We start from the raw sequence: 14,014 nt of genomic DNA, 5'->3' as shown, positions 1-14,014 counted from the left end.
GGGCACGCAGTCACAGAAGAGTGGAGAAAATGAAAATGGGGAAATAGGGAAATGGAAAACGACTTTTGTTCATTTTCAGAAATGCCTCAATTTTTGGGAAGATGACAAAAACGCTTTTGATTTTGATTTTTGTATGGTATCGCCCCAAACACAATTTCCCTTTCATTTTCATTTTCTTATCCTCGAAAAACGTGAAAAACGTTTTCAAAAACATAAACAAACACGCACAATAGGTTAACCTTTTGGGTCAAGTTAGGCTCCTGAAGTGTGTTGGGCCAGTTTCGCATGTAGTGTCTACCCAACAAGTGGTATCAGAGCTAGGTTCGTATGGGTTAAGTGACCATACTCGGTTGCAGTTCCCACATTGCCTCTCGTGGAGAGTTGGTATTCCCACAGGTGCGCAGATGGTGGAGCATTTGGGGCATGATTTCGGCTCTCTTTCCCATGCTTGAGTTGGCTCCCATTTGGAGTGTGATGCTTGTATGTGCCAGCTACTTGAAACTTTAATTTGAGGGAGAGCTCGGTGAACACACACATGAGGGGGAGATTATTGAGAAAAATACATGTGTGTGTTGTCCCACATGGAAAGTTGATGAGAATGTGACGTGGTTTATATACATAGAAGGACCCAAGACCTAATAGGTTAACGTTTTACTTCAAGTTGGACTCCTGAAATGTGTTGGACCAGTTTCACATGTGGTGTCTACCCAACATCTTAGATGACTAGGAAACCACCATGAGCTTGACAAAGGAATTTGTGTGTTGGGCCCTGTATAGAGGGACATAATTGCTAGTGGGATAGAGATATACTTACTAAAATTGTGCAGCCATTAATGAGAACCTTAATCTTAACGAATCCTTGTTAACAGATAAACAAAGGAATATAGGGCCCGTTTAGTTCACTGATTCGAGTTTTTAATTTAAGTTGATATGTGACTTTATGTGAGAGCTTTTTACTGTAGCAAAAAAATTAGATGTGACTGTTTCTGAGAGTTTTTTATTATAATGAAACTCGAATATGTGAAATAAACGGGGCCATAGTTTGTCTTTTAACTAGGGATATCTCTACTTAACTACTGGGAGGGACTTGTAGGAAAATTAGAGGAACCCGGCTATAATTTAACTAGGCAACTAGATTAGAGAGAGAAAAAAATGAATGATTTGTGAATTGGTTAGGTAAAATTGAATGACCACTTGTTTATTTCATTAGATAATATACGTCTTGAAAATGTATAAATCAGTATTTGTACATTTTAATTTTTATTTATAACTTTTTTAATCAAATAATTACACTAACAAAGGTATTTATCAAGAGTAATGAGTAAAAGTTTATGCTCATGTCCTCTTAAGGATAAATTCTCCATTTTTTTTATTTAGTTTAATTCTCTCTTTAATTTTAATGGACTGTTCAAATAATTCAAAGAATTAACAAATTTTGATATTAATTTAAATCAAATGCAATCTCTATAAGAATAAGAATGAGATCCGCTACATCATGTTCACTATAGTGAAATCCAAAATCAACTATGAAATAGGTGGTCGTTAAGATCAAATTAAGTTGCAACTAAAACGAAGAACATGAATATTAAAAAAAAAAAAAAAAAGACCCAAAGAATATCAATGAATTGAATTTTACACTATCTCAGTAGTGTGTACCAAGCTACAAAGAAAATTTGCTAGTGAAACTACAAAGAATTAGGACACATAAAGCTAAGATGATCTCCACCGTTCACTGATCTCAAGATACTAGTATCGAACGGCTGAAAATGGACATCCACTATTCTTCAATATGATGATCTGCACCGTTCGATTGATTTCCCATCACCTTTCCATCTCTTGGGACCCACCGAAATCCTCAAGCTTCTCATCGGACGGACAAGGTTGAATCGCTCTTTGGAATAACAAACCGCACAAGAATCCCGAACACTGAGAAGCCTTCAAAGCCTTGGGTCCCACCAATTCTCTGATCCCATTGAAGTCCCTGAGCGCCGTCGACGCCGTTGATGAGGACGACGTCCACGATTCGTCTCCGTCGGAGAAATCCACCGACTCGGCGAGTGAGTTCTCGCGAGATCCCTCTGTGAAATTCTCCGATTCACTCCGCCGATCTTTTCGGCGAACGCGGCGTTTGAAGCTTTCTCCCATGAGATCGCGGTAGGCAATCGCGCTTCTGTTGCTCAAGGCGATTGCGAAATCGGCGCCGGAGATGACGGTTGCGCCGACGTTGAGGACGCCGTGGAATCTTCCAGAAGGTCGCCGGATCTGGAGGGCGGTGAAAGACGGGGTCTTGGCGCGGACGTCGAGGAAGTTGCCGATGAGGAGTCGGACGGTCCCGATCAGAGAATCGCGGATCCGGCCGACGGTGTAGATCTCGACGTAGATGCCGGAGGTGTCGCCGGAGAGGAACTCCGGGGTGACTCGGAAGAGGAACCGGTCGTTCCAGGTAGGGTTCTCGCCGCCAACTTTGTCAACACCGGTGCGGAGCTTCGTGGTGGAGTCGATCCAGATGAGCGCGTACGTATGCACGGGCCGCGAGCTGCCGGAGGAAGGCTTGAGGCCCTGAGCGGAGATCAGGTTGATCTCCAGAACAGGCGACATCTCTCCGTCTTCTTTCTTCATCATCTCCCGGCAAGATAGACGGTCTTGATTTGATCAAGAGAGAAAAGAGAGATATTGACGTTCCCGATTGGCTGCGATAGGGAGTGGCACTTCCGGTGGTCCATATCGGTGAATAAAAAGAAAAGTTATTCCCCTTTTTACTTTTGCTTTTTATTTAGATTTTTTTTTTCTTAATAGGAAAGAAACATAGAAGGGAGAGAGGCACGAGCTTTCTTTCAAGGTGTGCTTTCCAGAGAAACAATAATTTTTTGGGATTACAGCTGTCAAGACTTTGGTTAGTTTCCAAAAATAAAAAAAAAAAGAGACTTTCGGTTAGTTTCTGTTTTTTTCTGGTAATTTGAGTGCGTATATTAAACACACCAGGCTTTCTAGATAACTGTAGATAGCTGGTACTTAGCTGTGCCTCAGCCCTCACTACAATTGTACCATATTTCATTAGCCAAGAAAATGAAACATATTTTACCCTTTTCGCATCGCTAAAGTCTCGATTTAAATTTAAAATTTAAATTTTAATACATTAAAAAGTTTTAAAAAATAGTAATATTTTTTTTTATTACAGTAAAACCTCTTACATAAAATCACATCTTAACTTGAATTAACGAATTAAATAGATCTTAATATTATACTGATGAAATCAATTGCGTATTAGAGTTAAGGAGTTATTTAATTGTTATTGTAATCGAGATTAGTGTGTATTTTTTTAATTTGAAATACAAGTTACGAATTTCAAAGAAACAAAAAATGTAATAGACGAATTTCATATCAAGTCCTTTTTTGGGTCACAAAAAAATTCCATCAAGAGCATTTCACACGTACTAACAGACAAGTATAGGAAAATGTTTGACATATAACGAGTTCTGTAAGGGTTATTATTTTTGCTTCGCATGTTTCATGTTGCAGCAAATTGTTGGTTCTTTTCGTCTCCTCAAGAATAAATTAAACAAAAATCAGACTGGCAAAGAATCCACAAAAAAAAAAAACAACACAAGAAAAACTATATATTACTTATAAGTATTACCTTTACATTATACAACAAGAGAAGATCATGAAAAACTCAAAGCCCACACCAAAACATGTTCACAACAACGGTTTAGTTGAAAGACAAAGTGAACAAACTGTCTACATTGCAACACCAACAGCTCTCCTTATTAACATGCAGATTTGAGCGTTTCAAGCGAGAGGTTCCACATGCTGCTGATCTTCTCGGTTTTGTGCCTAGTTTCTTCTTCCTGGACAGTTTTTTCTCCAAGTCTTTGACTCTTCCATTCAAGTTGGTGATGACATTTAACTGTTGTTTCCCAGCTTCAATCAGCTTCTCCATCATCTCCCTTAGTTTCTCATTCTCTTCCGTAAGCCATTTGTCACTTTGGCTCTTCGTCTCGTGTTCATCGGTAGACATTTGGCTGCAAGTTGGTGATGCAAGCAAAGACTCTCCTTCGTGTTCAGCTTGTAAAAGCAGTGGAGTAAATTCTGAACCATCAGATACCTCCTCATTGTTGTTGGCGATTTCTAAGCCATCCAATTTGTCCTCCATCTTCTCACCAGATGCAAATTCTAATTGATTTTCGGCTTGAACTTCCATCTCTTGTGTCTCCTTAACTTCATCTGGAGTGACTGATGGCAAATGCTTTTTTTCTTCATTCGGAACGTCCTTGCCCCTTGCCGTATTTGCAGACATGCATTCATCTTCAGGAAAAGCATTTCCACTTTGCTCATCAGCCATCGAAATAACTGGTTGCAATTCTTCTGATTTAGATACGAATAAGCCTTCATTGTCCTCTTCAGGCACTGAAGCCACAGGAAGCTTCTGGTTCTCCTCGTATTCAATCTTTACACATTCTTCCATTTCCACTTTAGGATTTTCCTCAAGCCCTTCCTCTGATTTCTCATTTTCATTTGGAGTTTCGATTGTGCTCTGGAATTCACTTTCCTTTCCCAGTAGATCACCATTCTTGTCCATTTCAACTGAGGCTTCAGAGTCCTCATCAATTACCCCTACAGGCAGTTCTGCCAATTCACTCATCTCTGCCTCTTCCTGCGAAGACATCAGCCCTTCGGTATCACCTGGCAAGGTTGCTTCTGATGATACAGCCCCATAAGCTGTTGTCTTTTCCATCTCTGCTTGTTCATCCTTTTCAGACTCAACATGTTCTTCATCAATCACATTTACAGGTAACTCATCCAAAACCATCTCCACATTGTCATCTGCACATGTTCCATCAACAGCTTCGAAAGAGTTTGCTGGCATATCAGAATTGTTTTCATCTTCCTTTACAGAAACTTCAACAGCTTGCTCACACTCGGAAGCATTATTCACTCCTTCTGTCTCCATCAATTCCTTTGCGCGTGTATCAGTTTCTCGGTCTCTCACCTCATCTTTGTGTTCCATAATGGCTTCTGAATTGGGCTCTTGCGGCTTGAGATCACTGGCCACTCGTTCCCGGCGATTGTCTTCAGATATTAGGTGCTGCACTACTTTATGAGAGCGAGAGAGTAAAGCTTCCTCACTTTTGGACTTGTCCTCAGAATCCATTGCTGAAAGAAGCTTGTCCCCACAGGAGTGTACCATATCAGAACATCCAGAGCCTCCCATTTCCTCCTGTTTTTCCTCCTCTAACTTGCATTCATTGATTTTGGTCTCCACAGGTTCAACAGGTTCAATGGGGCATACCTCTACTTTTGGTTGTTCGGATTTAGTAATTGCAATGGTGTCGAGCTTCTCCTGCAGAGTCACAAGCTCCTTTGCCAGAGATTTTCTGATGTCTCTAAGACTTGGGTGCAGACCCTGTTATGCAGGAGAGAGACAAAAATAAGCATACTTTTAAACACAGATATCAAATTATTCTAGCAAGCTCCAATAAAATTGCACATGGGAAAACATGAAAAAAGTAATTAAATGTTACATCGCCTTCCTGTTAGAACACAAAGATTGATTTTTCATGATCAGAAAGGCTTTATGGTTACTCCACATGACATGTCAACCCTTTAAAAAATTTCTCTATTGCACAACCATGTTACTAACCTATGAGGCAACCATCACCAAATTCAAACCATAAGTAGAGTTATCAAAGTTCAACCATGAAACAAGAAAGTTGTGTTTGTTTGTGGACCAAAATCCATGTTCCTACCAAGGAGGCAGCGACGATGGATATATGTGTGTGTCTGTGTGTAAATGTTATTTTTCAAGTAAAAAGAAAAGAAAGTTGAAGTTAGTCTCTAGAAGACGTACCTGAATAGCATCCAATTTCAGCAGAAGTCTCATTATGGTTTCTTCAATTAACAGCTTCTGCTTAGCATCTCTTTGGGTGTCGGAAGACGACTCCAAAGCTTGAATGCGACTTCGAACATCGGCCACCTGCTCCCGCACTTCAGCTCTTTGCTTCAATTTCTTGATTGGTTCGGATCTTCTCACCTCAAACCCACGGTAGGCAGATTGAATAAGCACAGCAGCTTCCACATCTGACAATGTCTTCTTTTCAAGCTTCCTTTCATTACTAGCTGTGGGTAAATCTGTAGCTTCCTGTGGTTCCGCCATTTTCTGAGTTGTAGACTTCTCGGATACCTCAGCACTGGTGTGCATTGCAGAAGGAGCAGAAACCTTAGGCCCATCACTTGTTTTCTCCACCACTGGAATTTCTTTTGCCTCCCTTTTCTTTGTCTCCACCTCCTTGTTGTCGCCTGGAGGACTTTGAACTGAAGCCTGCTTCGTGTTCTCTTTTGCCTGAACAGAGGCCTTCATTGCGTCGTCCAACTTCTGCTCGGAACGTTCTTTCAAACTAGGAGGACTAGGAGACCTTGAACTCCCATTTTTTTTAGGACTAGGAGACCTCGAACTCTCATTTTTCTTCTTCGGTAAAGGATCAACTCTCAGACAAACGGGAGGTAGCTTAGATGATCTGGGTGATGATGAGGATTGCTTTTTATCATTGTCTCCAGAAGGGTTGCTCGTAATGGTTTCCTCCACTTGCTTCACAGGAAAAACTTTACCCTTTTTCTCAGTTTCTTCTGATTTGTCCTCCTTACGTGGATCGACATGCTTCACAGGTATGTTTCTCTGAGTAGCAGTCTTCTCCTTCATCTCGGTTTCATTCTTGCTAGCATGATTCTCTTCATTCACTTTGCAATTTTCCATGTTGTTATTGCCTTCAAGATGCCTCATTGGTACCAACTTGAATATATATGGTGGATTTTCAGCAAAATTTGAAGAGGCGTTGATTTCCTTACAATCATTACCTTTGCCCATTTCTCGCTTTTTGTCATGAGGAGGCAGCCAGACAATGGGAAATGGAAATTGCTTCATTTGGTCCTCACTCTTCTGATCCTGACCACCATTTACATCCTTGTTTTCTTTCTTTCCACTTTCTTCCCTTCTACTATCATAAGAAGGCATCCAGATTACTGGAAACTGGAAATCCTTCTTTTGCTCCTCACTCTTCTGATCCTGAGTTCTCTTCCCATCTCCCCCATTTATCAAATACTTGATCTTGTCTGCATCAAGAGGGAGACATCCGTTCCCAATCTTCGGTTCCTCACCGCGACAATCTTTCCTTTCACCTTGGTTGGTTTTGTGCGGAAAACTCTCCAGCTCTTCCACCTTCGGTTCAAATGGCCTTGGTTGCTCTTTCACATACTCTGGTGGAATCCACACAACTGGGTACGGATAATTCCTCGTCTGGACCGGGGCCAAAGATTCATTCCCCTTCTTTTCCACGACATCCGGCTCCTCTTCTTCAATCCTCAAACCACTATCTCCTCTCTGGTGGGAAGGGTGGTTCGGACGCCCACAGCATTCATACCTTCCAGGCATGTTCTTATCAAATTCATATCTGGGCAGCTCTGAAGAATAATGCGGAGGTGGGACATAATAAACTGGAAAAGTCATGGGATAACCACCACAAAAGTGAACTGGAGATTGCATTGGCTGAGGATAAGAAGGTCTGAAACCACGAAAACCAGGGAAGTTTCCATGGTTGCAGCATGAATGGGAAGGAGGCATTGGATAGCCATAGCTGCCACCATTGGGCCAAGACTCGTATACCATTGCGGACTTCGGTGGTTCAACTGGAATATAAGTTGGGAATGTTTGGTACCCAGTTTGGCCTCCTTGGTGTGGGTATGAGTCCATGTATCTGTATACAGGCATCATTTTTTTGCCCGCCCTATTAAAACCCAACTGCACAGGAAACAAATTAGAAATTATACTGTGTCCGTTAATGTCCAAAATCCATATATTCAAATACCATAAAGATTATCAGATGCCATGGAAAAAAAACAAAAGAAGAACATCTAGTGTTTTTCTTAAAGTCATTAGTTTGTGTACTTGTCTCCCATCAAACTTTGGGAAGTTGAAACTTTTTTAAAATTTTTAACTACATCACGTAATAACTCCATAACGTTCTTTTAGTCTAAAAGTTGAAATTCCCAATAAGAAATATAAAGATTTCATTTCCTACTGCAAACGTCTTAGCTCAAAATAAAAACAATCCTAGTTGAACTCATTGTACAACATTATAAAGGTATTTATACTTCCTAAAAACCAAAAAAAAAAAAAAAAAATCCCAGAATTCAGTGTTTATTGTCGCGACAAAGGATATTATAATATACACAATTACTCCAGAATCACACAACTTAGAAAATCAGAGAGAAGCAATCGAAATACAGAGGCCAATAAAAATTAAACCAAATGAAGGTAATGAGGGGAAAAACAACTTACACTTTTTAAAACTTTATCGAGAAAATCTGAAATATTTTCCAAGGAAAAAACAAAGAAACGGAAAATGATCGCTTCACACCAGACGGTTCCACAAATCCAAATGACTCAGTTATCGGCGAAAATCGTTCCGCAAACCCAAAAGGAAAAGAAATCGGATCCTTCTCTTTCTGCTTCTCTTGGCTTCGAATTCGCTTTTTCTTTTTCTGTCGTGAAAATTTTGAGCTCAGATATTAGCCATTTTATAACTCTTCACTGGAAAAGAAAGAGAAAAAAATCTGTCTCCGAAGTTCGAGAGCTTTCGCGCGCAATCCAACGGTGAAACGTCTGGATCTTTCTTTCCACGTCTGACGATTAGTCGTTGGATGGGGCTGGAATTGTCTGCATCCGTTTCTTTTGTATTTGTTTGGATCGGACGCGTGTCAAAAATATTAGAGTGAGACTAATGATTTTGGCAATGATGGAAAAGTGTGAGTTAAGTATGTTGGTCACTGATGGAAGTCACCGCAGGAAATAATTGCACTTTTTTGTTTTTGTCCAACGGTTAGAATTTTGAGGATCTATCTTTTGTCTGGATTATTCTGCATAATCAGCGATTAGCTTATTAGGTGTAGTTAAATACTGTTTAAAAACTACAATTTTTCTTTTTTTAAAAGTAACAACTACAAATTTTAATTACTCAGCAATCATTTTTCCTTTTATTTTTTGCATAATTTGTTTCGATACTAACAAAATTCTTACAACATTCACTCAAAGATAGGGCTGTTCATGGGTTGGGTTGGTGCGGGGTAGGATTTTTTTTTTCCCGCTCCAAAGGGTGTGGGTTGTACATATTTGGCCCCAACGATGTTAGAAAAATTTCACAACCCAACGATGTTCGGGTTGGGTTGGGGCGGTGCGGAGTGGGTTGGGTGGTCGGTTTTAACATTCAAAAAATCAAAAACTTAAAGTTTAATATAATATTCAAACTTCATTATTAAATAGAAATAGCAACCATCCTTATCAGTCCGGTGAGAGAGCCCCGGAGAAAGTAGGCAAGACGGCGGCCGAAAGGACTAAGCAATGAGGAGAGAGTTATGAGGGGGTTCACAGGAGGGGAAGAAGAGGGAAAACTGAAAAGGAAGAGGCAAGAAGAGGGGGTTCACGGGAGGGGAGACCGAGAATGAGATTGTGAACCCTAATGTTAGCGAGCCTAGGGGAGAACTTGGGCAGCTCGGCTTAGGCCGAAAGCTTGGGGGTATGTTGTGCGGGTTGGGTTGGGGATTGCGGGTTGTTATGGGCTCACCCGCAATCCGCCCTAAACACTTCGGGCCAGAGGTATAATGAGCCGCAAATTTAAAAATAATGCTACGGGTTGCTTTTTTCGACTTGGGTTGGGGCGGGGTGGGTTGAGTTTGCGGGTTGTTCGGGTTTATGAACAGCCCTACTCAAAGAAAAAAAAAACAAGAAAATCCTTACAACATTAATTTGAGTTTTTGTTTCTTTCTTTATTATTCACCTCATACTCTTTGAGTTTAGTTTACAAGTAAATTACAATAAATACAAACACATGATGCTATAATTTTTTTTTTTTTTGGCAGAATGTGCTATTTTTTTTTAGTAAATTACAAGATGCTATTTAACCATATGCATAAATAACAAATGGAAGTACCTCATGAGTCATGAGATAGAAGAAAAAAATGCACCATACACCTTACTCGTTAGATTAATATTACTACAAATGTGTATGCTAGAAAGGAGTAAATAAAAGGGATAGTACTTGAACCTTTTTTTCTATCATTAGTCTCTGTAGTCAATTTTTCTTATGCATAATTCTTAAATTTTAAAATTGTCTCGTAAATGATTTCTCTATTAAATTTTAGATGAAAACAACTAACTATGTCTCATAAAAGGTCTTTAAACTATCTTCTCTTTACTAAATTTAATCCATAAACTTTAAAATAAATTATATATATTATATTAAAATTTATAAAATCAGTAAAAATAAAAAAATAAAAAAACTAAAAAAATCAAATAAAAAATAAAAAATGAATATCTCTAAAGAACAACAACCCAGATTGTCATCTTCTCCATAAAAAACATGAATATAAAAAAATTAAATCTAAAAGTTCAACAACACAGAAATTCCTCCTTAGTGTAAAAACACAAAATATTCAAAGAGCAACGAAGGCAAACCTAAATCTACAACAAGCGTCCAAGCCTTGAGCACCAATCGAACCGCCATCAATGAAGCCGAAAAGTGTTATTCCAATATGCGAAACCCTCTTGAGTTCAAATCCAAAAGCCTCACCGGAGTCGAATGAGGGTAGAGAGGGAATGAATGGCAATGATGGATCGCGTGTGCGTAACAAGGGTGGGGAAGGAAAGCAACAGAGGTGACGAGCATATGACAGGGGGAGGGCTGACGAGCACGGGGCTAAGGGAGGATTGGCAGATCTAAAAAATCTTGAGGGGGAGGGAATTTTAAAATTTTGGGTTTTTTATTTTATTTTATTTTTCTAGATCTTAGGGATTTTCTTTTTTTTTTTTTTTTTTAGATTAGTGGGTTTTGAAGCTTTGAGAAAGATTTGCAATTCTGATTTCTATTATAATTTAAAATTGTTTATCTCTTAGATATAGAAATTATTTTTAAAGAAAGAAAATAGTTTAAGGACCTTTTATGAGACAAAATTAACGGTTTCCATCTAAAATTTAACTGATGGAACATTTATGAAACACTTTTAGAGTTTAGGGACTGTTCATAAAAAAAAGTTGACAACAAGGATTAATTGTAAAAAGAGAAAAGAATCCAGAGACTATTCATGAATTTAACTTTAAATAAAAATAATGGTGATCGATGAGGTATATAATTTAGGTGAAAAGAACAGAGTAGGGGAGGATTTTTTGTTTTTTTTTTCTGTAATATTGTTCCCTTCCTCAGGTCTTTTGATCAACTTTAGAAGGATTAAAATTGGAGTCCTATAGATGCTTTTAAATGTGATACTCAATCCATTTCTTCATCAAATTCCTCCTAGCAAATAAATTATGCCTTGAAATTCATCAACTACTTCTATTTTCTATCCTTCATGATCTACCTTTTCCTATCAAACAAGGCCTAAAACACTAGACCCTTAATTTTTTTTTTTTAATATAACTTTCAATTTTGGAGTAGAAATATTTAAACTAACTTGTGAATTTGACATTGTGTTATGTCCTTACAAGTTGATATACAGTACGTTCACGCATGATTGTTTTAAACGTTTCGATTGGTTTATATATATATATATATATGTATGTATGTATATTTATATATATTATTGGAAAAACCACTAAAATTCGAACTTTACATCACACATTCACTATCAATCACTTGAGTAAAAAAAGAAAAAAAAAAAAGGTGTAACATGGATTGGGTTAATTAGAAGGAAATTTCTTTAAAGTAAGAAAAGATAGAAGCAAAAGGTCAAAGCATTGCTATTTATTACTTTGGTGATTATCAACACATTAAAATAATGTGACACCTACAATTAGTTAAAACAAAATTCTATTGACTGTTGGTGCCCTCAATCGCTGACTAACGAAAAGTGTATAAATTCAAATACTTCTTGATTTGCGATCACGTTTATCTTAGGTTAGGTTTTTTTCCTGCTTTATACCTAGATTTTTAATTTCGATTTTAAGTTCATATTGTAAAAAAATTATTGACAGTTGGTGCCATTAATGCTAAATAAAAAACAACATATAAATTCAAACCCTTTATAGATGTGAGGAAGGGTGAAACTCGATTACTTCTTCAATGTGAACTGATGTTTGGTAGAGGAATTCGTTCCCTGATTCGAATCATGATTCGTGGTTCGCTACAGTATTTTTTCTCACAAAAAATACACGTAAATCGAAAATGATTCTAATCCATAAACTAAACGGACTATAGTTTTAAAATAACCGCGTGTCATTAATAACATAAGAACTGCGTTTGGTGTAGTGGCTAAGCGATTTGAGTTGTCCACAAATGTTAGTGGTTTGACTCTTCCCCATTGCAAAACTTAATTTTTTTTTTAAATGAGGGATTCAGCTTGGTTCGGTTTCAACCAAACGAACCAAATCCCAAATAGAAACTAAACGGTTTGGTTCATTTTCAAAATCAAATTTGCTCAGTCAGTTTAATTGGGAGCAATTTTGGTCCGTTTTTTCGATTGAGTCAGTTAAATGGGGGCGGTTTTGATCAGTTAGCCGATAAATACAGAGGGAAAGCTTTGGCATTTTGTCCGGCTAAATTAGTAGAAGAAGCCATGAAATCCAATATTCATTTTCTGAAAGACTATCTCAGACAATTAGATGTTTGTGAGCGTGAAGAATTTAAAAAATGCCTTGCCGTGCATGTATAGTTTTTTTTTTTAGTTGCATCTATAGGTAATTAATCCCTTTCTTTCTTTACATATCACATATATAATCCTTTTATACACTGATTTCGTTGGACTTGCAGAAAGAACGATGATACATATCATAAAAATTAATTTATTGTGATGAATGCATACTTGTCAAAATTTTGTGGGTTGAGCAATGACATCATATGATGTTGTTAGTTTACAAATTTTGACGAAAGTTTTAAGCTTTTACAATAGTTTTATATTTAAGACAAAACTATGCTTTTCCTCAGTGGTTTTTTTTTATTATTTTTTGTTTTTTAACAGTCACCTCTCAACTGCAGATGATCCCAGGTAATTTTGCTAATATTAAAAATAAAATATTATAGTTTTACTAACTTATTTAATGCGATTCATTGGGTAAGATTTTGTGCCATGCCAAGAGACATAACTACTTATAGGAGTTTGTACCGTCATTTCCTTTTATGTTTAGAATTTCCAACCTCTACATCATACTAGCTAATTTAGGGTTCGTTTAGTTCGCTGATTTGAGTTTTTAATTTGAGTTGAGATGTGATTTTATGTGAGAGTTTTTTACTGTAGTAAAAAAGTTAGATGTGACTGTTTCTGAGAGCTTTTTACTGTAGCAAAACTCGAATTCTAAACTCGAATATGTGAAATGAACGGGGCCCTTAGATTTTGATGTTCGAAGGTTTTTTTTTTTTTTCCTTTATATATATACATATATTCTTCCTGATGTCCTCTCATCTCAAATTTTACCAACTATTACAAGTGCTTCCAAGTAGGGATGTGATATGCTTTTTTGTTTTTTTTTTATTATTTATTTATTTATTTTGGTTAAAGAGTAGATTTTATGCTTTAGTTTGCTACTATTGAATATATCACAGAGCATTCAACATCTGTAATATCGGACAACATTGAGCAAAAAAGTATTTAGCTCATGTGTTGAAATAACAAGATAATGAAGATTGATATGAAGGGAGAATTTGATTGTGACAAGAGGGGAAAAAAAAGAAAAAAGAGAGCCTTTTACTAAAAGAATTCATTCAAATTAAACATACATATATTGATTGACTATGCATATTATTCTATGAGATGATGAACGAAAGGGGAAATGTAGCTACAATTATAAGTCTTAAACAGTCTTTACAATTACAACAACAACAATAAGAATATTTATAATATTTATAATAATGATGATGATGAAAAGGAAGACTTAAGACTAGTGTGTTTGAACTGACAAATAATCCTTTTAGAACGATAAGTAGGAACTTTATAAAGGGCTTTTAAAGAACATTAATTTGTGCAGGAGTTAGAAGAA

The 14,014-nt window shown here is 37.3% G+C and overlaps 2 protein-coding genes across 2 annotated transcripts; both read right to left on the bottom strand.

The window, feature by feature from the left end:
* Positions 1–1,540: 1,540 nt before the first annotated feature.
* Positions 1,541–3,046, bottom strand: LOC21405303. The gene has a single exon (XM_010094592.2). The coding sequence runs from the start codon at positions 2,620–2,622 to the stop codon at positions 1,822–1,824; it is 801 nt and encodes a 266-aa protein (XP_010092894.1). The 5' UTR covers positions 2,623–3,046; the 3' UTR covers positions 1,541–1,821.
* A 545-nt stretch (positions 3,047–3,591) lies between these two features.
* LOC21405302 (BAG family molecular chaperone regulator 6) lies at positions 3,592–8,527 on the bottom strand. The gene is made up of 3 exons (XM_010094591.2): positions 8,333–8,527; positions 5,849–7,792; positions 3,592–5,404 (listed from the first exon to the last, which is right to left on the bottom strand). Exons 2-3 carry the CDS (start codon positions 7,763–7,765, stop codon positions 3,710–3,712), a joined length of 3,612 nt encoding a protein of 1,203 aa, XP_010092893.1. The 5' UTR covers positions 7,766–7,792; positions 8,333–8,527; the 3' UTR covers positions 3,592–3,709.
* Positions 8,528–14,014: the final 5,487 nt, after the last annotated feature.

The sequence above is a fragment of the Morus notabilis genome, unplaced genomic scaffold (genome assembly GCF_000414095.1).
Source record: "Morus notabilis unplaced genomic scaffold, ASM41409v2 Scaffold594, whole genome shotgun sequence".
NCBI lineage: Eukaryota > Viridiplantae > Streptophyta > Magnoliopsida > Rosales > Moraceae > Morus > Morus notabilis.
Note: the sequence above shows the minus strand (reverse complement) of the source record. Positions and strands in the feature narration are given on the sequence as shown.